Here is a 22,095-nt window from a genome sequence, read left to right as displayed (position 1 = left end):
CGCTGCAGGGCGTCTGGCTCGGAGCTACCCTTGAAGTAACCGACTTGTAACAGTTCGTTGTGTCACTGTGATGCCACCTAATGCTCAAATTGCTGCTGCAGATACAGTACGATGCGTCAGAGCCATGCGCCGAATATGACGGTCTTCCCCTTCGCTAGTGCCATGTAGCCGTCCGAAGCCTGGTCTTCTTGCAAATGTACATTCTCGTGAGCAGCGCTGCCAGCAGTCATGTATAGTGGCTACATTCTTGCCAAGTCTTTCTGCAGTATCGCAGAAGGAACATTCCCGCAGAGGGAGCATTCAGCTTCTCGTAGTCCTTTTACATGACCCGTTCAAACTCGGTGAGGTGTTGATAACGGCATTTTTGTTGCCTTAAGGGCATTCTTGACTAAAATCAACTCACCACGTCCAATCTCAAAGGTAACTAACGCTCACGACCGTTACAGCGAGTATTTAAAGCAAACCTGGTTTGCATCCTCATAGTGACTCTGCTGGTGCCATTCTTATCCGACTGGCGCGAAATTTGACCAGCGAGACTCCCCATCACCACATCTCTGACTACCGAGCGGCACTGAGTAGATACTCTCTGCCAGTTCAGTCTGGACCCAAGCTGTGTCCACAACAGTGTACATATATAATGTAAATAAATTAGTGAACTCTTAATGTATGTATCTGTGTTATAATTTAGCACACCCATCCGTACGCGAGTTCCGACATGTTTAAGCTTTCAGAGCCAGCGGCTCCTTCTTAAGGCAGAAGGACTGAAGGGATAGAAAGACGGATGAAGGAAATGGGCTGGCGAGATTTAGGAAATGAGGAAAGTTACAAAAAGTCGCCCAGAACTCAAGATCAAGGGAGATGTACAGGTCAGGATGAGCAGGAAAGACTGATTGTTGGGATCTACATCGGATGACATTTAAGAAGCTGAAAGCCTAAAGATGGAAGATAGCATGATAAACAAAACAGAGGGTACTGAGAAAACATCGTACAAGAGTTAATAAAAGCAAAAAACTAAGTGTATTATATGTGATAGAGATGGAGTCGGGGAAAAATAAACAGGACAGAAAATAAAAGATACGCACACATCAAAAAAAGTTTTGCATCATCTCGGTTCCGAGAGTTCCGGGACCTGCACAGAAAATTGGAATCAAGATCGACAAAAACATCATATGCGCCCTTTTTATTGCTCATGAGAACCTCACATTGCATGTTGTACCACCATACAGCGAGACCTTCAGAGGTGGTGGTCCAGACTGCTGTACACACTGGTACCTCTAATACGCAGTAGCACGTCCTCTTGCATTGATGCATGCCCCTATTCGTCATAGCATACTATCCACAAGTTCATCAAGGCACTGTTGGTCCAGATTGTCCCACGCCTCAACAGCGATTCGGCGTAAATCCCTCAGAGTTGTTGGTGGGTCACGTCGTCCATAAACAGCCCTTTTCAATCTATCCTAGGCACGACCGTTAGGGTTCATGTCTGGAGAACATGCTGGCCGCTCTTGTCGAGCGATGTCGTCAATGAAGACGAATGCCTCGCCAATGAGCTAATAATATGGTTGCACTATTGGTCGGAGAATGACATTCGCATATCGTACAGCCTTTACGGCACCTTCCATGACCACCAGCGGTGTACGTCGGCTCCACATAATGCCACCCCCAAACAGCAGGGAACCTCCACCTCGCTGCACTCGCTGGACAGTGTGTCTAAGGCGTTCAGCCTGACTGGGTTGCCTCCAAACACGCCTCCGACGATTGTTTGGTTAAAGGCATATGCGACACTCATTGGTGAAGAGCGTTCGTGATGCCATGTTGTTGGGCCCATCTGTACTGCGCTGCGTGGTTGCAAAGATGGACCTCGCCATGGACGTCGGCAATGAAGTTGAGCATTATGCAACCTATTGTGCATCGTTTAAGTCGTAACACAACGTCCTGTGGCTGTACGAAAAGCATTATTCAACATGATGGCCTTGTTTTCAGGGTTGCTCCGAGCCATAACTCGTAGATAGCGGTCATCCACTGCTGTAGTAGCCCTTGGGAGGCCTCAGCAAGGCATGCCATCGACAGTTCCTGTCTTTCTGGATCTCCTCCATGACCGAACAACATCGCTTTGGTTCACTCCGGGAAGCCTGGACACTCCCCTCGGTGAGAGCCCTTCCTGGCACAAAGAAATAATGCCGACTCGATCGAACCTCGGTATTGACCGTCTAGGCATGGTTGAACTACAGACAACAAGAGCTGTGTACCTCCTTCCTGGTGGAATGACGAACTGATCGGCTGTCGGACCACCTGCGTCTAATAGGCACTGCTCATGCATGGTTGTTTACATCTTTGGGAGGGTTTAGTGGCATCTCTGAACAGTTAAAGGAACTGTGATACAATATCCACAATCAACGTTTATCTCAGAAGTTCTGGGAACCGGGGTGATGCAAAACTTTTTTGATGTGTGTAGAAAACTTAAGAGGAGTGAAGAAAGAACCAAGGACATGTTGTAACACATGTTCCCACCTGCAGAGTTCTCAGAAACCGGTGTCAGGTTGAAGAATCCAGATGGTACGTGTGGTGAAACAAGCACCAGTGTCACGACTGTCATTTTGTAGAGCATTCTCTACAACAGCACATTCTGTGTTGGCATTATACACACCAGTCTGTCCCCATTCGTCCTAACTGATAACTTAGTTATTACCTCTAAGGTTTTCAAATCTCGTCCAATGCTGTCCCCAACAATCAGTCTTTCCTTCTCATCCCATCCAGTAAGTCTCCCCTGACCTTGGATTCTGGGCAATTTTTCCGTATCTCTCCCCATTTCCTAAATCTCGCCAGACCTTTTCCCTCAGTCCTCTTCCCCCCCTTTAATCCTTCTTGCCAAAAGTAGGAACCACTGGCTCCAAAAGCTTGCACAATTTCTTAACTTTTATATGTGTTTTTTCTTGCCACCGCTTGGTGAGTATAAAATGGTTCAAATGGCTCTGAGCACTATGCGACTTAACTTCTAAGGTCATCAGTCGCCTAGAACTTGGAACTAATTAAACCTAACTAACCTAAGGACATCACACACATCCATGCCCGAGGCAGGATTCGAACCTGCGACCGTATCGGTCGCTCGGTTCCAGACTGTAGCGCCTAGAACTTGGTGAGTATATTTCCCATCTATCCAACAAAATCCTATTTTCAAAACGTGATTATTTTCGTTGGTATGTAATTAAGAGCACATCGCCAGTATAGCACAGAACTGTACAGTAACTTGCTGAAAATATATGTGGTAAATTCAGATATAATTTTTAGAAATTGATTCTGTTTTTCATACTCCATTCACAAATCGGCACTTATAATCATTTGCCATTATTGCCCTATGTCAGTGCTCCAGTCGATTTATATGCCTCGCAAATTTGCAGACTCTGAAGTACCATCTGTTTTTCAGGATCCACTAAAGCGACTGTTGCTTACACTCTAAAACATCAAAGTTTCCGCAATCGTTGCAAATATTTGGGAGAGACAAATTAAAGTATTTTGTGTGTTTTCGTTTAATGATAGCCTATGGAACAATGTTCTGAGGTGATCCATTGTTGAGAAAAGAGGTTTTCATTGCCCCAAAACGTGCTCATTCACGATCATCTTGTAGACATCTGTTAACTGAGCTAGATATAAGGCCATTGGACTACTGCTTCAAGGTATACTTATTTCCACGTGAGGCTTGTTGTAAATAACCCACAACAGTTCAAAAGAAACTAAGATCTACACAATTACAGAAGCAGAAGAAAAAAATGACTTTCATTATCTCACATTAAAGTAGACTGTAGCCCAAAAAACGGTGTGCACTGCTGCCATCAAAATTTCTGACCATCTATCCAATGACATAAAATGTCTGGCAAAAAACAATTTGAAAAAACTTGAGAAGTTTCTTCTTTAGCACTTCTACCACTCCGGAAAAGAAATTCTATTTGCGTGATGTGGGGATCACTCATTTACATCCGAAAAACTTGTAAATGATCAGCATGTAGTCATATTTATGTACCTTATGATGTAAAACGACTCATTTCACATGATCATTATTAAAAGTACCAATGACACACAAAACATGAAAATATCTGTATGCGCTGTGTCGTTTCATGGTTCACGGGTTACTGATATTTGCAGTGGCGAATTTACCAGCAGGCCGTGTAGGCTGGAACCTAGGGCGGCAAATTTGGGGCCTTTATTTTCACACAGAAATTAAAAAGATTCATATTTATACACCTAAATGTTATTGGGTCCACAAAAACAATTCAGCATGTAATATGTTTCACCACTTAGATAATTGTTTCTTTTTTTCAGTTTGCGTAGTTTGCGTTTGGTTGTGGCGCGGGAACGAGTGTCATGACCGTTAGCTAAATGTGTCTGAATTCACCGCACGAGTGCGGCGCGGCCGCAGCCGGGTCGTGCTGTTGTAAACATATGCCTCGTGGTGGCATTGATGCAGAGCGAGAGAGACAGATACAGAGCCGCGAGGCAAACGGGGAAGTTCCGTTCCGTATTTACTCCAAAATAAAAGAAAAGCCGCCTCAGTTGATTGCGTACTACTACACCGAAGAGCCAAAGAAACTGATATACCTGCGTAATACCGCGTAGGGCCCAAAAATGGCTCTAAGCACTAAGGGACTTAAAATCTTAGGTCATCAGTCCCCTAGACTACTTAAATCTAATAATCTAAGGACACATCCATGCCCGAGACAGGATTAGAACCTGCGCGGCTCCCGACTGAAGCCCCTAGAACCGTTCTGTCACAGCGGCCGGCTTATAGGGTCCCCGCGAGCACACACAAGTGCTGCAACACGACATAGCGTGGACTCGACTAATGTCTGAAACAGTGCTAGAGGGATTTTACAACTTTAATCTGCAGGCCTGTCCATAAATCCGTAAGAGTATGAGGGGATGGTGGTCTCTCCTAAACAGCACGTTGCAAGGCGTCCCAGATATGCTCAATAATGTTCGTGTTTGGGGAGTCTGGTGGCCAGCGGAAGTGTTTAGACTCAGAACAGTGTTCCTGGAGGCACTATGTAGCAATTCTGTACGTGTGGGGTTTCGCATTGTCCTCCTGGAATTGTCCAACTCCGTCGGAATGCACAATGGACGTGAATGGATGCAGGTAACCAGACAGGATGCTTACGTACATGTCACCTATCAGAGTCGTATCTAGACATACCAAAGGGTCCCATATCACTCCAACTGCACACGCCCCATGCCATTACAGACCCTCCACCAGCTTACACAGTCTCCTGCTGACATGCAGGGTCCATGGATCCATGAGATTGTCTCCATACACATATACGCCCACCCGCTCGATACAATTTGAAATGAGACTCGTCTGACTAGCAACATGTTTCTATTCATCAATAGTCCAATGTCGGTGTCGACGGGCCCAGGCGAGGCTTCAAATGGTTCAAATGGTCCCCTAGAACTTAGAACTACTTAAACCTAACTAACCTAAGGACATCACACGGATCCATGCCCGAGGCAGGATTCGAACCTGCGACCGTAGTGGTCGCGCGGCTCCAGACTGTAGCGCCTAGAACCGCTCGGCCACTTCGACCGGCCCGGGCGAGGCATAAAGCTTTGTGTCGTGCAGTCTTCAATGGTACACGAGTGGGCCTTCAACACCAAAAGCTCATGCCGATGACGTTTCGCTGAATGATTCGTACGCCAACCCTTGTTGATGATCCAGCACTGAAATCTGCAGCAATTTGCGGGAGGGTTGCACTTCTGTCACGTTGACGATTCTCTTCAGTCGTTGTTGGTCCCGTTCTTGCAGGATATTTTTCCGGTCGCAGCGATGTTGGAGATTTGATATTTTACAAGGTTCCTGATATGGTTCAAATGGCTCTGAGCACTATGGGACTCAACTTCTGAGGTCATTAGTCCCCTAGAACTTAGAACTAATTAAACCTAACTAACCTAAGGACATCACAAACATCCATGCCCGAGGCAGGATTCGAACCTGCGACCGTAGCGGTCTTGCGGTTTCAGACTGCAGCGCCTTTAACCGCACGGCCACTTCGGCCGGCTGGTTCCTGATATTCGCGGTACACTCGTGAAATGGTCATACAAGAAAATCTCCACTTCATTGCTGCCTCGGAGTTGCTCTGTCCCATCGCTCCTGTGCCGACTAGAGGACCACGTTCAAACTCACTTAAATCTTGATAAATTGCCATTGTAGCAGCAATATCCGATCTAACAGCTGCTGCAGACACTTGTTGTCTTATATAGGCGTTGCTCACCACAGTGCGGTATTCTGCCTGTTTACATATCTCTGTATTTGAATACGTATGCCTATACCAGTTCCTTGGCGCTTCAGTGTATTTGGTCACGATAACTTGACGATTCTCGCGGTGCCTGCTGCGAACGACCTTGCCTCCACATTAAAGCTGTCCAGGGAGAGGAGTGGTAAGAGGAAGACAGCGTCTGCTGCTTGCAACAGTGCTAGCACAATTACCCTCAACAATGTGTACAGTACCACTTCGCATCTACGGGCAGTTTATCGTCGACAGTCCTCGGAGACAAATGAATGTCTTTCAGCTAGAGTCGATTTTCTCCCTCAAGTTATCGTGGCCAAATAGCAACGTATGAATATTTCTCTGCTACATTTTTCTGGCTGTGTGCTGTAATTTTTCAAAGTGTTTCGTGAATTTTACGAATAATTTCAGAACACAACGTCAAGGGTGGGTACAAACTTATAGTAGGTAAATAATCATAATATATTACAATAAATTATCCGTGACAAATCAGTACGACGTAATTTAACTTTATAAAGAGCTGTTTCGGAAGCTACGCAAGGAAATTTTAATTTTTTTGTTACATCACTCTGAAGTAAATTTTTGAACTTCTGTTAGGTAATTATTCAGAGTCTGTGTCTGAAGTCTGAACAAAGGATACTGATAATTGTGCACGAGAAATAAAACTCCCAATGTATTTTATTTTTCTTGGACAAATAATGTTAGAATGAGTGATGAGAGCAAGCGAAATAAAGCAACTGAGTATAAAAAAATGCCAAAATTAAAAGAAAAGAACATGTAGAAAATTAAATGATCATGTGGCATTGATGGACCGGTGGCCCCATCTGCGGAAGTTCAGGAGCCGGCTGCAAGTCTTGTTTCAGGTGACGTCCCATTGGGCGACTTGCGTGTCTGTGGTGATGACATGATTATGAGGACAACATAATACCCAGTCCATGGGCGGACAAAATATCCAACCCTGCCGGGAATCAAACCTGGGTCCCCTGCATGATAGGCAGCCAATTTTCTACTTTTTTTTGTTGATCTAATTTTGTTCTATATTGTTCATTGATTTTGTTCGTGGCGGACATCCGATGACACTCGTTCAGGTTTTCATTGATCCGTTTACTCAGTTTTTTTTTATTACAGAGGGTAACTAAACCCTCTGACTAGACACGCTGAGCCGGCCGAAGTGGCCGTGCGGTTAAAGGCGCTGCAGTCTGGAACCGCAAGACCGCTACGGTCGCAGGTTCGAATCCTGCCTCGGGCATGGATGTTTGTGATGTCCTTAGGTTAGTTAGGTTTAAGTAGTTCTAAGTTCTAGGGGACTAATGACCACAGCAGTTGAGTCCCATAGCGCTCAGAGTCATTTGAACCATTTTTTAGACACGCTGAGCTGCCATCCCGGCTCCACTCAGCTAAGCAGGCGGACAGAAGAGAAGAGATTATCAGTAATATAGTAATACGATAAAGAATTGACAGTTTTTAAAAAGAGGAAGTAGGAATAGTGTTAAAGACCAGGAACATCAACAATATGCACTGACACAATATATTCTGGAAAAGATGAAACGGGTTTGAACTCTGACAACAACAGTCATCTGTCGAACTATCTACTTTTGAAAAAAAAAAAAAAAAAACGGATATTTATGTTTTTGATGAGGCGGTAGAGGAACCATCAATAAGTATAACAATTGAAGATGCGTCTCAGAATCAGACGTTAAGTAATGACCAAGTGCAAGCAACAGTAAGTCTAAACAAAGATCCAGCTTTATGGGAAATCAATGATACCTTAAGGGAGATTATCCCAGGCACGGCTTCGATCAAAACAAGTCCTGTAGCTTCTCTAAAAGTGAAAAAATGTATGCCGATCAGCGAGGTTTCTTGCCAATGAGCACGTATGCGACCATCACGATGCTGTAAACAGAATCTGGATTCATTCGAAAAAATGACGTTTTGCCATTCGTGCACCCAGTTTCATCGTTGAGTACACCATCGCAGGCGCTCCTGTCTGTGAAGCAGCGTCAACGTTAACCGCAGCCATGGTCTCCGAGCTGACAGACCATGCTGCTGCAAAAGTCGTCGAACTGTTCGTGCAGGTGGTTGTTGTCTTCCAAACGTCCCCATCTGTTGATCGAGACGTGGCTGCACGATCCGTGACAGCCACGCGGATAAGATGCCTGTCATCTCGACTGCTAATGGTTCGAGGCCGTTGGGATCCAGCACGGCGTTTCGTATTACCCTCCTGAGCCCACCGATTCCATATTCTGCTAACAGTCATTGTATCTCGACCAACACGAGCAGCAATTTCGCGATACGATAAACCGCAATCGCGATAGGCTACAATCCGACCTTTAACCCTTAACTACTATCGACCGTCTCTCAGACCGCTACTAATTTTTGCGTCGAGATATTTCTCACACCCCTGCAAAGCCAAATGGGCTCTTCCATGTACGTTCCTATTGGCTGTCAAGCTACACGTGCCAGCATTCTTGCATTGTTGCTGCTCTTTGTTTCGTAATTATTAGCCTTGAGAGGTCTCGCAGACGTACCATAGTGTTTGCGTGCCGCGTTATTATTGCATTGCTACTGTTTCTCCATGGCGGGGAAAGCTGGGCCTTCTGTGCAACGTGTGTTACGTGAGACAGATGTCTTGACTTGCAAGATGAGCCTCAGACACCGAAAGAAGAATTCGAAAATCGAAAAACGTGCACCTTTTGCCCTCCTCGTCTGAAGAGGAAAACAAGGTATACATGTCAACAAATGTTCAAATTTGTGTGAAATCTTGCGGGACTTAACTGCTAAGGTCATCAGTCCCTAAGCTTACCTAAATTATCCTAAGGACAAACACACACACACACCCATGCCCGAGGGAGGACTCGAACCTCCGCCGGGACGAGCCACACAGTCCATGACTGCAGCGCCTTGGACCGCTCGGCTAATCCCACGCGGCTACATGTCAACAGCGTGGTGTTCCGATTTGTTTGGAGTGTTCCAGGAAGGTCTGTGTGAAGTGTTTGCAGGTGGAAATTGACTAAAGTGTGATTCAGTGGCACATGAGAAGAAGTATTTAATTTTTACTTGTAATTTTAGAAGCAAAATGGTGGCAAAGTTTCTTCATTCATGGAGTTAAGGACTGAAATGTTCGCTCTACATTGCAAAGTGAGTCGTAAACTGAAAGCTGACTTCGCACACAATTTATCGTAAGTGATGTCGGATTTTTCCACCTAGTTATATTGCCAATTTGTAATATAATCCCTCTGATGAAAATCTATGTGTGAGTAGAGAGCTAACTATTTGCTGTTATTTTCGTAACTCATAAAATAAAAATATACTCCAGATTTCGCTTTGTTTTAACTGTCGAAGTGTATAAAATACCGCAGTGTTTAAAAAAAAATTCTACAAAAGCCACCTCTAAGATGTGTAATGAATGACTGGAAGTCAAGAAACCATATATATTCAGCAAAATTCTGGTTTGATATATAAAATAGAAAAATGCGGTCTGTGAGACCCCTCCACAGTAATTGTGTTCCTGTGAATGACCATAGTAGTTAAGGGTTAAAGTCGGAAACGTGATGGTACGCATTTCTCCTCCTTACACGAGGCATCACAACAACGTTTCACCAGGCAACGCCGGTCAACTGCTGTTTGTGTATGAGAAATCGGTTGGAAACTTTCCTCATGTCAGCACGTTGTAGGTGTCGCAACCGGCGCCAACCTTGTGTAAATGCTCTGAAAAGCTAATTATTTGCATATCACAGCATCTTTTCCTGTCGGTTGAATTTCGCGTCTGGAGCAGGTCATCTTCGTGGTGTAGCAATTTTAATGGCCAGTAGTGTAGGTAGCACAAAGAAGGGGATCTGCTGACGGTATGTGTGGAGCAAAAGCTCTTCGCCAAGCAAAAATTTCTGCAATTTTCAAAGGTTGCGCTATTAATGGACGCGCGTGGAAAGCTGAAATACAATATTGATTGGATGGAAAAACACATTTCCTTGGATTTATTACGACAGAGAATTGCACGAACTGTTCTTTAGTGTGTAAAATCGCTTTTGATTCCAGTATAGTCTTTCCGTCGGCAACTGTTACAGACAGGGATTCGTGTACCATAAAACGGGGCAACTTTGCCAAGCAGGGCAACTTCACCACTTTTTGAATATCTTTGGCGTTCTAGCAAGTTCCTGGATCATCGAAAAGAGGCACTAATGCTTTTCACTGCTCAAGGCAACTACAGATTTAAGGCGTATTTCACTTTTTTTTTAGATTTCAGTTCTTCGTTCCTTGTTCTTTCCTTTTCTCCCAGTACACTTTCATCCGTTCACTTCGTTTCTTCCTTCTCTGCTGGTTATATCTTCTGTTTTTATTTTTTCTGAATCCTTTGTTACTTCTTTGATCCATCTTGTTGTCGACTTCTTATCCCACAAATATTTGAAAATCTTGTTAGTTAATCCATTCTCTTTCATTCGAAATAAATGTCCAAAAACATGAGTCTTCTTTTTCTCATTGCATTTGAAATGTTTTGTATATTTTAGTGTATTTCAGTATTACTTCGCAATTTCCAAACTTCTGCTGTGTTTCGTGGGCCTAATATTTCCCTTATAATTCGCCTTTCAGGTGCTGCCTCTTCCTAACCTTATAGGCGAGATGTTGAGTTCAATACGTTTTTCGTTCCAAATTCTCACTGTTTCTCTAACACACTACGAAAAAAAATTGAGGATAGCCGGCACCTCGTCGTACACCTGTTTTTATTTTGAAAGGCTGTGAAATTTCTCCCGCAAAGTTTACTTTGGAGACTGTATCTGTAAGTGTTTAACATTTTAGGTTTGCCAGTTTAGACTGTACGCGAGATTCTCGAATTATTTTATCTGTAATTTCTCTGTCAACAGAATAGAAAGCCTTTTTGAAATCTACATAGCCTTTTGAATTAAGTAATCTGTGGCGAATTACTGGCTTGAGATTAAATATTTGTTTTGAGCATGACCTTCCTTTCCTAAAACTACCTTGACATTCACCTAAATGGCAGCGCCATCTAGCGAGCCAACCATAGCGCCATCTGGTTTCCCCCTTCAAGCTAGACGAGTTTCGTTCTCTGTAGTTTTTTCGTTTGATGCTTATTTTGTGAGATATTTGGCCCGGTCACTATCAATGGACCACCCTGTATATCTGTGTCTATATTTGTATATATTTTTATTTTTCTGACTTTAATTGTTTCAATATGAAGAAAACAGCAGCTGAGTTTCATCAAATGCTCTCAAGTACTTATGGTAAGGACGCTGTTAGTGAAAGAACGTGTTGTGAGTGATTTCAACGCTTCAAGTACGGTGATTTTAACCTCATAGGGGTAAGATAGATACTGCCTACAGGAAAATTAAAACGACCTTTGGAGAAAAGAGAGCCACTTGTATGAATATCAAGAGCTCAGATGGAAACCCAGTTCTAAGCAAAGAAGGGATAGCAGAAAGGTGGAAGGAGTATATTGAGGGTCTATACAAGGGTCCCCCCCCCCCCAATGAACCATGGACCTTGCCATTGGTGGGGAGGCTTGCGTGCCTCAGCGATACAGATGGCCATACCGTAGGTGCAACCACAACGGAGAGGTATCTGTTGAGAGGCCAGAGAAACGTGTGGTTCCTGGAGAGGGGCAGCAGCCTTTTCAATAGTTGCAGGGGCAACAGTCTGGATGATTGACTGATCTGCCCTTGTAACACTAACCAAAATGGCCTTGCTGTGATGGTAACGTGAACGGCTGAAAGCAAGGGGAAACTACAGCCGTAATTTTTCCCGAGGGGATGCATCTTTACTGTATGGTTAAATGATAATGGCGTCCTCTTGAGTAAAATATTCTGGAGGTAAAATAGTCCCCCATTCGGAACTCTGGGGGGGGGGGGGGGGGGCTACTCAGGAGGACGTCGTTATCAGGACAAAGAAAACTGGCGTTCTGCGGATCGGAGTGTGGAATGTCAGATCCCTTAATCGGGCAGGTAGATTAGAAAACTTAAAACGAGAAATGGATAGGTTAAAGTTAGATATAGTGGGAATTAGTGAAGTTCGGTGGCAGGAGGAACAAGACTTTTGGTCAGGTGAATACAGGGTCATAAATACAAAATAAAATAGGGGTAATGCAGGAGTGGGTTTAATAACGAATAAAAAAAATAGGAGTGCGGGTAAGCTACTACAAACAGCATAGTGAACGCATTATTGTGGCCAAGATAGACACGAATCCCACACCTACTACAGTAGTACAAGTTTATATGCCAACTAGCTCTGCAGATGATGTATGATTAGATAAAAGAAATTATTCAGGTAGTGAAGGGAGACGAAAATTTAATAGTCATGGGTGACTGGAATTCGAGAGCAGGAAAAGGGAGAGAAGGAAACATAGTAGGTGAATATGGATTGGGGGAAAGAAATGAAAGAGGAAGCCGTCTGGTAGAATTTTGCACAGAGCATAACTTAATCATAGCTAACACTTGGTTCAAGAATCATAAAAGAAGGTTGTACACATGGAAGAATCCTGGAAATACTAGAAGGTATCAGATAGATTATATAATGGTAAGACAGAGACTTAGGAACCAGATTTTGAATTGTAAGACATTTCCAGGGGCAGATGTGGACTCTGACCACAATCTATTGGTTATGAACTGTAGATTAAAACTGAAGAAACTCCAGAAAGGTGGAAATTTAAGGAGATGGGACCTGGATAAACTGACTAAACCAGAGGTTGTACAGAGTTTCAGGGAGAGCATAAGCAAACAATTGTCACAAATGGGGGAAAGAAATACAATAGAAGAAGAATGGGTAGCTCTGAGGGATGAAGTAGTGAAGGCAGCAGAGGATCAAGTAGGTAAAAAGACGAGGGCTAGTAGAAATATTGAATTTAATTGATGAAAGGAGAAAATATAAAAATGCAGTAAATGAAGCAGGCAAAAAGGAATACAAACATATCAAAAATGAGATCGACAGGAAGTGCAAAATGGCTAAGCAGGGATGGCTAAAGGACAAATGTAAGGATGTAGAGGCTTATCTCACTAGGGGTAAGATAGATACTGCCTACAGGAAAATTAAAGAGACCTTTGGAGAAAAGATAACCACTTGTATGAACATCAAGAGCTCAGATGGAAACCCAGTTCTAAGCAAAGAAGGCATAGCAGAAAGGTGGAAGGAGTATATAGAGGGTCTATATAAGGGCGACGTACTTGAGGACAATATTCTGGAAATGGAAGAGAATGTAGATGAAGACGAAATGGGAGATACAATACTGCGTGAAGAGTTTGACAGAGCACTGAAAGACCTGAGTCGAAACAAGGCCCGGGAGTAGACAACATTCCATTAGAACTACTGACAGCCTTGGGAGAGCCAGTACTGACAAAACTCTACCATCTGGTGAGCAAGATGTATGAGACAGGCGAAATACCCTCAGACTTCAAGAAGAATATAATAATTCCAATCCCAAAGACAGCAGGTGTTGACAGATGTGAAAATTACCAAACTATCAGTTTAATAAGTCACGGCTTCAAAATACTAACGCAAATTCTTTACAGACGAATGGAAAAACTAGCAGAAGCCGACCTTGGGGAAGATCAGTTTGGATTCCGTAGAAATATTGGAACACGTGAGGCAATACTGACCTTACAACTTATCTTAGAAGAAAGATTAAGGAAAGGCAAACCTACGTTTCTAGCATTTGTAGACTTAGAGAAAGGCTTTTGACAATGTTGACTGGAATGCCCTCTTTCAAATTCTGAAGGTGGCAGGGGTAAAATACAGGGAGCGAAAGGCTATTTACAATTTGTACAGAAACCAGATGGCAGTTATAAGAGTCGAGGGACATGAAAGGGAAGCAGTGGTTGGGAAGGGAGTGAGACAGGTTTGTAGCCTATTCCCAAAGTTATTCAATCTGTGTATTGAGCAAGCAGTAAAGGAAACAAAAGAAAAATTTCGGAGTAGATATTAAAATCCATGGAGAAGAAATAAAAGCTTTGAGGTTTGCCGCTGACATTGCAATTCTGTCAGAGACAGCAAAGGACTTGGAAGAGCAGTTGAATACGGAACGGACAGTGTCGTGAAAGGAGGATATAAGATGAACATCAACAAAAGCAAAACAAGGATAATGGAATGTAGTCGAATTAAGTTGGGTGCTGCTGAGGGAATTACACTCCTGGAAATGGAAAAAATAACACATTGACACCGGTGTGTCAGATCCACCATACTTGCTCCGGACACTGCGAGAGGGCTGTACAAGCAATGATCACACGCACGGCACAGCGGACACACCAGGAACCGCGGTGTTGGCCGTCGAATGGCGCTAGCTGCGCAGCATTTGTGCACCGCCGCCGTCAGTGTCAGCCAGTTTGCCGTGGCATACGGAGCTCCATCGCAGTCTTTAACACTGGTAGCATGCCACGACAGCGTGGACGTGAACCGTATGTGCAGTTGACGGACTTTGAGCGAGGGCGTATAGTGGGCATGCGGGAGGCCAGGTGGACGTACCGCCGAATTGCTCAACACGTGGGGCGTGAGGTCTCCACAGTACATCGATGTTGTCGCCAGTGGTCGGCGGAAGGTGCACGTTCCCGTCGACCTGGGACCGGACCGCAGCGACGCACGGATGCACGCCAAGACCGTAGGATCCTACGCAGTGCCGTAGGGGACCGCACCGCCACTTCCCAGCAAATTAGGGACACTGTTGCTCCTGGGGTATCGGCGAGGACCATTCGCAACCGTCTCCATGAAGCTGGGCTACGGTCCCGCACACCGTTAGGCCATCTTCCGCTCACGCCCCAACATCGTGCAGCCCGCCTCCAGTGATGTCGCGACAGGCGTGAATGGAGGGACGAATGGAGACGTGTCGTCTTCAGCGATGAGAGTCGCTTCTGCCTTGATGCCAATGATGGTCGTATGCGTGTTTGGCGCCGTGCAGGTGAGCGCCACAATCAGGACTGCATACGACCGAGGCACACAGGGCCAACACCCGGCATCATGGTGTGGGGAGCGATCTCCTACACTGGCCGTACACCACTGGTGATCGTCGAGGGGACACTGAATAGTGCACGGTACATCCAAACCGTCATCGAACCCATCGTTCTACCATTCCTAGACCGGCAAGGGAACTTGCTGTTCCAACAGGACAATGCACGTCTGCATGTATCCCGTGCCACCCAACGTGCTCTAGAAGGTGTAAGTCAACTACCCTGGCCAGCAAGATCTCCGGATCTGTCCCCCATTGAGCATGTTTGGGACTGGATGAAGCGTCGTCTCACGCGGTCTGCACGTCCAGCACGAACGCTGGTCCAACTGAGGCGCCAGGTGGAAATGGCATGGCAAGCCGTTCCCCAGGACTACATCCAGCATCTCTACGATCGTCTCCATGGGAGAATAGCAGCCTGCATTGCTGCGAAAGGTGGATATACACTGTACTAGTGCCGACATTGTGCATGCTCTGTTGCCTGTGTCTATGTGCCTGTGGTTCTGTCAGTGTGATCATGTGATGTATCTGACCCCAGGAATGTGTCAATAAAGTTTCCCCTTCCTGGGACAATGAATTCACGGTGTTCTTATTTCAATTTCCAGGAGTGTAGATTAGGAAATGGGACACTTAAAGTAGTAAAGGAGTTTTGCTATTTGGGGAGCAAAATAACTGATGATGCTCGAAGTAGAGAGGATATAAAATGTAGACTAGCAATGGCAAGGAAAGCGTTTCTGAAGAAGAGAAATTTGTTAACATCGAGTATAGATTTAAGTGTCAGGAAGTCGTTTTTGAAAGTGTTTGTATGGAGTGTAGCCATGTGTGGAAGTGAAACATGGACGATAACTAGTTTGGACAAGAAGAGAATAGAAGCTTTCGAAGTGTGGTGCTACAGAAGAATGCTGAAGATTAGATGGGTAGATCACATAACTAATGAGGAGGTATTGAATAGGATTGGGGAGGAGATTGTGGCACAACTTGACTAGAAGAAGGGACCGGTTGGTAGGACGTGTTCTGAGGTATCAAGGGATCACAAATTTAGCATTGGAGGGCAGCGTGGACGGTAAAAATCGTAGAGGGAGACCAAGAGATGAGTACACTAAACAGATTCAGAAGAATGTAGGTTGCAGTAAGTACTGGGAGGTGAAGAAGCTTGCACAGGATAGGGTAGCATGGAGAGCTGCATCAAACCAGTCTCAGGACTGAAGACAACAACAACAACAACCGGATTATCGAATATATTGTTTTTAAACTGCAAGTACTCGCAATAAAAATTATTTAGTTATGTTTAGCGAATGTACGTTATTGTGTAAGTAGTATTTAGCCATACCTCACCCCGCTTTTTTAGTAGTACATGACTGAGCTTATATTAGGTCAGAAATATATCCTAAAACTATTTTCTGTGCAATATTAACTAAATTGTCGGGTTGTAAAAATAATGTTGGGTGATAGCGTAAAAATCATTAGTTACAATTTCATTGACAAAAGATGTGTTTAATATGATTGTAAGTAGGGTGTCGAGTTGTAGATGTCGGTAGGGGCGGCAAAAATCTGCGTAGCCTGCTGGATATTTGGCCTGTCATTAAACTCTGCATTTTTTATTATTTGTGTGGTACACTATAGACTCACATTATATGTGGTTGAAATATCATTAATAGGCGCGCTTTCCGTGCTTGCAACGGTTTAGTAATGCGTACAACATTTGTTTGCAGCAAGGAAGATGACATTAAGAGGCTGCCACTTAAGGACAATGACGTATGCAGACGGCCTTCCTTCAAGTGCCCCAGTATCACCAACGTCTATCGGACGCACGATGGAACGTGCAACAACGTCCGCCGGCCTGGTTGTGGACGTTCTAGCTCCGGATTCTTGCGTCTTCTTCCTGCCCACTACCATGACGGTTTGTACCTCTCTCCTGAAACAAGGTTCCGTCAAATAATTGTCTGTGCCTGATGATTATTTTTCTCTACTAAAAAGAGACATTTAGCGAAATTCTGACAACTTGTATTATTAATAACTTGATTTATTTTTAATTCCCTACTCACGAGAGTAGGGCGAGTTGCTATCTCTTCATCTTTTTAGTCAAATCCCAACAAGCTGGGAAAGGGGGCACTGACTGCCGAATTGGCAATGTGGTGTTAATGTAATACATTTGTACTAAGTAGACCAACTGTATTTAACTCCTGAAACAAAAAGAAAAGTTAAAAATTCAGACAATATGATGATTTCAAAAAAAATTCGTGTTGGCCAATGCTAGGACGTAATGCCACCAATATGGTTGTAAATAAAGGCGTACGCCTAACACATGGGGCATTCAGAAATGATTGGCACAACAATTTTTTGTGCTCACAGGAATCATTTACTGAACAAACGAATACAGGTTATATTACAAGAATCTCCTGCCAATGTCTCTGCATTCTTGGAATTATTCTGACAGCTGTAGTATTTTTGTAGCAAACCATTCTTTGAAGGTATCCTGGCACCACTGTTGGTGCATGAAGTTTGTCATTCATGGTGAACTTCTGAGCCTGCAGGACCTCTTCAGTTGCTTTGAATAGGTAGTAGTCACAAGGAGTCAGATTCTTTGAATGTGGAAGCTGTGATAGTGAAGTAAACTCTAGTTCATAGATGATAGCAACGGTTTGGCGACTGGCATGAGGCCATGCATTGCCGTGTCAGAGCAGAACCCCACGGCACAGTTTTCTGTGGTGGAGTTGGTGCAGTGAACTGCAGAGCCATCACTGGTGAGGACTGTATTGGGAGAGAGCCAATCCACCAGCAGTATCCCTTTCTGACCCAGAACACAGTCGCCATTTGTTTCCAGCCATGACTTCTTGGGATGACGCCTCCCAATGTGCAAGCCTGGCTGGATCATGGTTCTATAGGCAACTGCAAACATTTTTCTATGAAGGCATTGACCATCTTGTCTCACCCAGACATAAATGTATTAACAGTTGTGGTGATTAGTTTCGAAATAATAAACAGTTCACTTACTTTTTCCCATCTGTTTCATTTTTATTTGACTGTTCCTTATATGTATATAAAGGCAACAGGTTCTGAAAATATGTAATATAAGGGTGAGTGTACCCTAATCTTAAAGTTGACAATTTGAGAGATACGCCTTAATACAAAAAACACCAAACTGTGTTCTACAATTAATTTATCAATGTACTGACTGTGTTATAGGTTGCTATCTAGATAGACACCAATTAGTTTTACAGATAGTGTTTCATTCAGTGTGTTATCATTAGTGCATAATTTGGGATAATGGAAGCGTCCGATTCCACCCCTCTGCTTTGACCAATGACGGTCACCAATATGGCGGAAACGACCATTCACAACAACTCCCTACCGCTCCTATGACGTCATCATGTGAACATGACAACATACACAAAAATACATCTAAAACCACCGAACAGATATTCATCCAAAATATAATGAAACTAACGGCACAAACGGGAGAAATTGGCAGTTTTTGGCTGGGGACAAACTAAATATAAACACACGCCACTACATCAAACAACAAAAAACACTAAAATAACAAGACCCCACAACCTTCCCAAATTCCACTACGCAAAAAAAAAAAAAAAAAAAAAAATAAATAAATAAATAAATAAATAAAACCTGGAATCGAACGCTTCCCTTGTCCTATATAGGTCAACAGCAACTAATGATGCCAAACCAGCCATAGCCACAACCACACCTTGCAATCAAACATTTCCCTAAAGTCATATAAGTCAACAGCAAAGCAAAATACCAAATCACCAATACAAACAACCAAACAACTCACAAACACCCCATCAACCAGTTAACAAACAAAACAAAAACAGAAAAAACATCAACTCACCATTAAAAAGCTCCGGCACAGTCATCTAGGTCAGACATCACAATTACACTCAGCCCCCCCCCCCCCCCCCCCCGCCACTCCCCACACACACCAATACACACATGCAACAAACAAAAACATACAAACCAACAGAAAAAGAACACAACCAAAAAAAACTCGCACCCCGCCCACAAACCTAACCCAATCCCCCCCCAAAAGAAATAAAAGACTCATAAACCAATAAAAACCAAAAACAAAAAAAATCACAATCAGACTCTACAACTCAACAACAACTGTAACAAAAAAATCCTCTACAGAAAATAACCCCCCCCCCACATCCATCTACAAACTTCACCTACAACTAACCACTCCCCCCCCCCCCCCAAGCCGCAGCCACTACCCCCCACCCAACACCTAACTAACCCACAATCTTCGGCCTATACATCCTACTAACTGCCCTTAAAAAGACCCTAAAAATACAATAGCTCTCAGGGCCGCTCTTCCGCCAGCAGTACTCTTCTAGATGATGCTGAAGGTTAGAAGAGAACCTCTTCCCTCTCCCAATCACTGACATAACTGCTGCCCAAAACCCCTCTATAGTATTTGTACAGTCCTCCGTCTCATAATTCTTAAACTCAATACTGTGGTTCAACACTAAATGATTGTACCCCTGCTGACCCAACCCCCTATAAGAAGAAAACATGTCTGAAACTATAGTGGTACCCTCTTCAATAAAATCCTCAATCAATCCCACTAATTCCCTTTATGTCTGGTCCTCCAAAACCCTAAATACACATTCTGAACCTCCCCCCCCCCCCTCATAACACAGCCCCCCACACCCATAAACCAATGAAAGACTTACCCCTCCCATACTTTCTCTTCCCAAGCTGTGACTCATCAATCTTCACACAACACCAGGCCTACCCAACCTACCTCTGTACTTAATATATTCAGAACACATCTCACGACAGTAAGAATACCAATCAAGCATCGTTCTCTCATTCACACCCACATCATGTGCACAGAAACTGTGAGAGGATTTATAACAAAAACGATAGTCATTAACACAATTTCTCGCATGGCCAACCTAGACTTCTCGAACCAGAAACCTCACCTAATGGAGCACCACAATTTATCCTTACAGCATCTCCACATATAGCTGTCCCTGGTCCGAGACGCTGGAACTTAAGTAAGCCTCATTTCTTCATGACACATTGAACACTTCACAACTTCAGCTGAAGACATTTTATTAGAGACAACGCACTGTCCCCCATCATCACTGACAACCGAGAACTGTTGACCTTGTAAGTCATATCCATACCTACCAAAAACATAAACAAAGCAATTTACCAAAATTCACACACAACGAGCAGAAAAAAATACAATAACAAAACCAAAATCGTTAACTCACTGAAAAATATTGCGCTGAGAGCACAGTCACCACCGATATCACTGACATGCAATGCTACCATGCAAATGATGCCCATACGCCATATAAAATGCTACCCATAAATAACACCACCAGAGAGAACCATCAACCACAATATACTACCTATAAACATGCCACACATGCAAACTACAACTACCTAACACACAACACATAAACACACCACCAGAGAGCACCACCAATCACATCAAAATGACACCTACAAACACGCCACTCTCACAAACTAAACTCCATGACGTCACACACCACAACAGCCTTACATCATGGGTCAAAGCCGACAGGTGGAATCGGACGCTTCCATTGACCCTGTAATTTTAGGTACCAGCGTGTTGTTTTCTATGCCATTCCATGATATGACTCTTTCAGGGATTAATAATTAACTGTTTGCTCGCAATTGGTTGTAGGCATCTTTGACTGTGTCTGGTATTGTCCACATGGGTCCTTGGTTAGTACGCTTATGTCATCAGCAATACTTGAAATTAATGTAAACTAACTGAAATTTCTATTGTATAGCTCAGGAGTAAAATAAAAGTAGGGCTCCATATTTTACCAGAATGGTAACATTTCGCAACACCGACTGTCATTTGAGTAGTAAAACATTCATTTATTTTGCTTCCGTTACAGCACAGTTTTGACTGTGAAACCAGTTTCAAATATGTGTGTACATACAGCCTATCAGAATGTTTATGCTTGAGTAACAGTAGAAGAGCTAAGAAAACCAAAACATATAAATGTATAAATATGGGGACTGGCCACAACAGACAGTGTGGTAATAAGTGTGCCTATAACAGTAGTCATCAAATGTAAAACTTAGCTCTGGTTGGACATACACCTACTGGAAAATATAAAATGATATCTTATGGCCAACTGATGAATTTTACTTATGAAAATATTTCAAAATTGCATCACAGCAAGAACTGTCCTGTAATCAAAACAGAGTAAATCTAATAATACCCCTTATGATAAAATATTATCAAACATATAGTTTTTGGTGATTGTGCACCTTGTTGCAATCAAAACCATTCATATTGTATGTTTCCTCATTCTGAGTTTTGCATTATTTCTGTAGTCTAGTTAGTTGATTTGGCTCACTGCTTTCTGCTGTGGAGATTTCTGTATGCAGTTAGTTGATTTGGCACACTACTTTCTGCTGTGGAGAATCATGCAATTCATGCAAAAGGGACATCTAAAAATTTTTGTTTCCCATGTAGAACAATTAAAGTACCTGATGGGTTCATAGTGTAAACAATTAGGATAGTTTCAAATGATGGAAAAGCCTAGATGGATGAATAATGTTAGGAAAAGGATAGTTGCTACTCACCATATAAAGAAGATGCTGAATCACAGATAGGCACAACAAAAAGGCTTTCAGAAAGTGAGCTTTCAGCCAACAAGACCTTTGTCGAAAATCGACAACATACGCATGATCTGACTTCAGCTGCCAGAGACTGTGGACATGGATTTGAGTGTGTGTGTCTGTGTGTATGTGTGTGTGTGTGTGTGTGTGTTTTGTCTACTTTCAACAAAGACCTTGTTGCCTGAAAGTTCTCTTTCCAATAGTATTTTTGTTGTGACTATCTGTGACTCAGCATCTCCACTATATGGTGAGTAG

General features: G+C 43.4%; 1 protein-coding gene across 1 annotated transcript in view; it reads left to right on the top strand.

Annotated features, from left to right (window-relative positions):
* The window catches only part of LOC126458405 (peroxidase-like), a 139,143-nt gene that overhangs the window by 27,338 nt on the left and 89,710 nt on the right, over positions 1–22,095 (top strand). Inside the window, exon 3 of the mRNA XM_050095423.1 lies at positions 16,923–17,110. Coding sequence (XP_049951380.1) covers positions 16,923–17,110 — 188 coding nt within the window. The remainder of the gene's footprint in view (positions 1–16,922; positions 17,111–22,095) is intronic.

The sequence above is a fragment of the Schistocerca serialis genome, chromosome 1, assembly GCF_023864345.2.
Source record: "Schistocerca serialis cubense isolate TAMUIC-IGC-003099 chromosome 1, iqSchSeri2.2, whole genome shotgun sequence".
NCBI lineage: Eukaryota > Metazoa > Arthropoda > Insecta > Orthoptera > Acrididae > Schistocerca > Schistocerca serialis.
The sequence above is the reverse complement of the archived record's forward strand: the minus strand, read 5'-3'. Positions and strand labels throughout refer to the sequence as shown.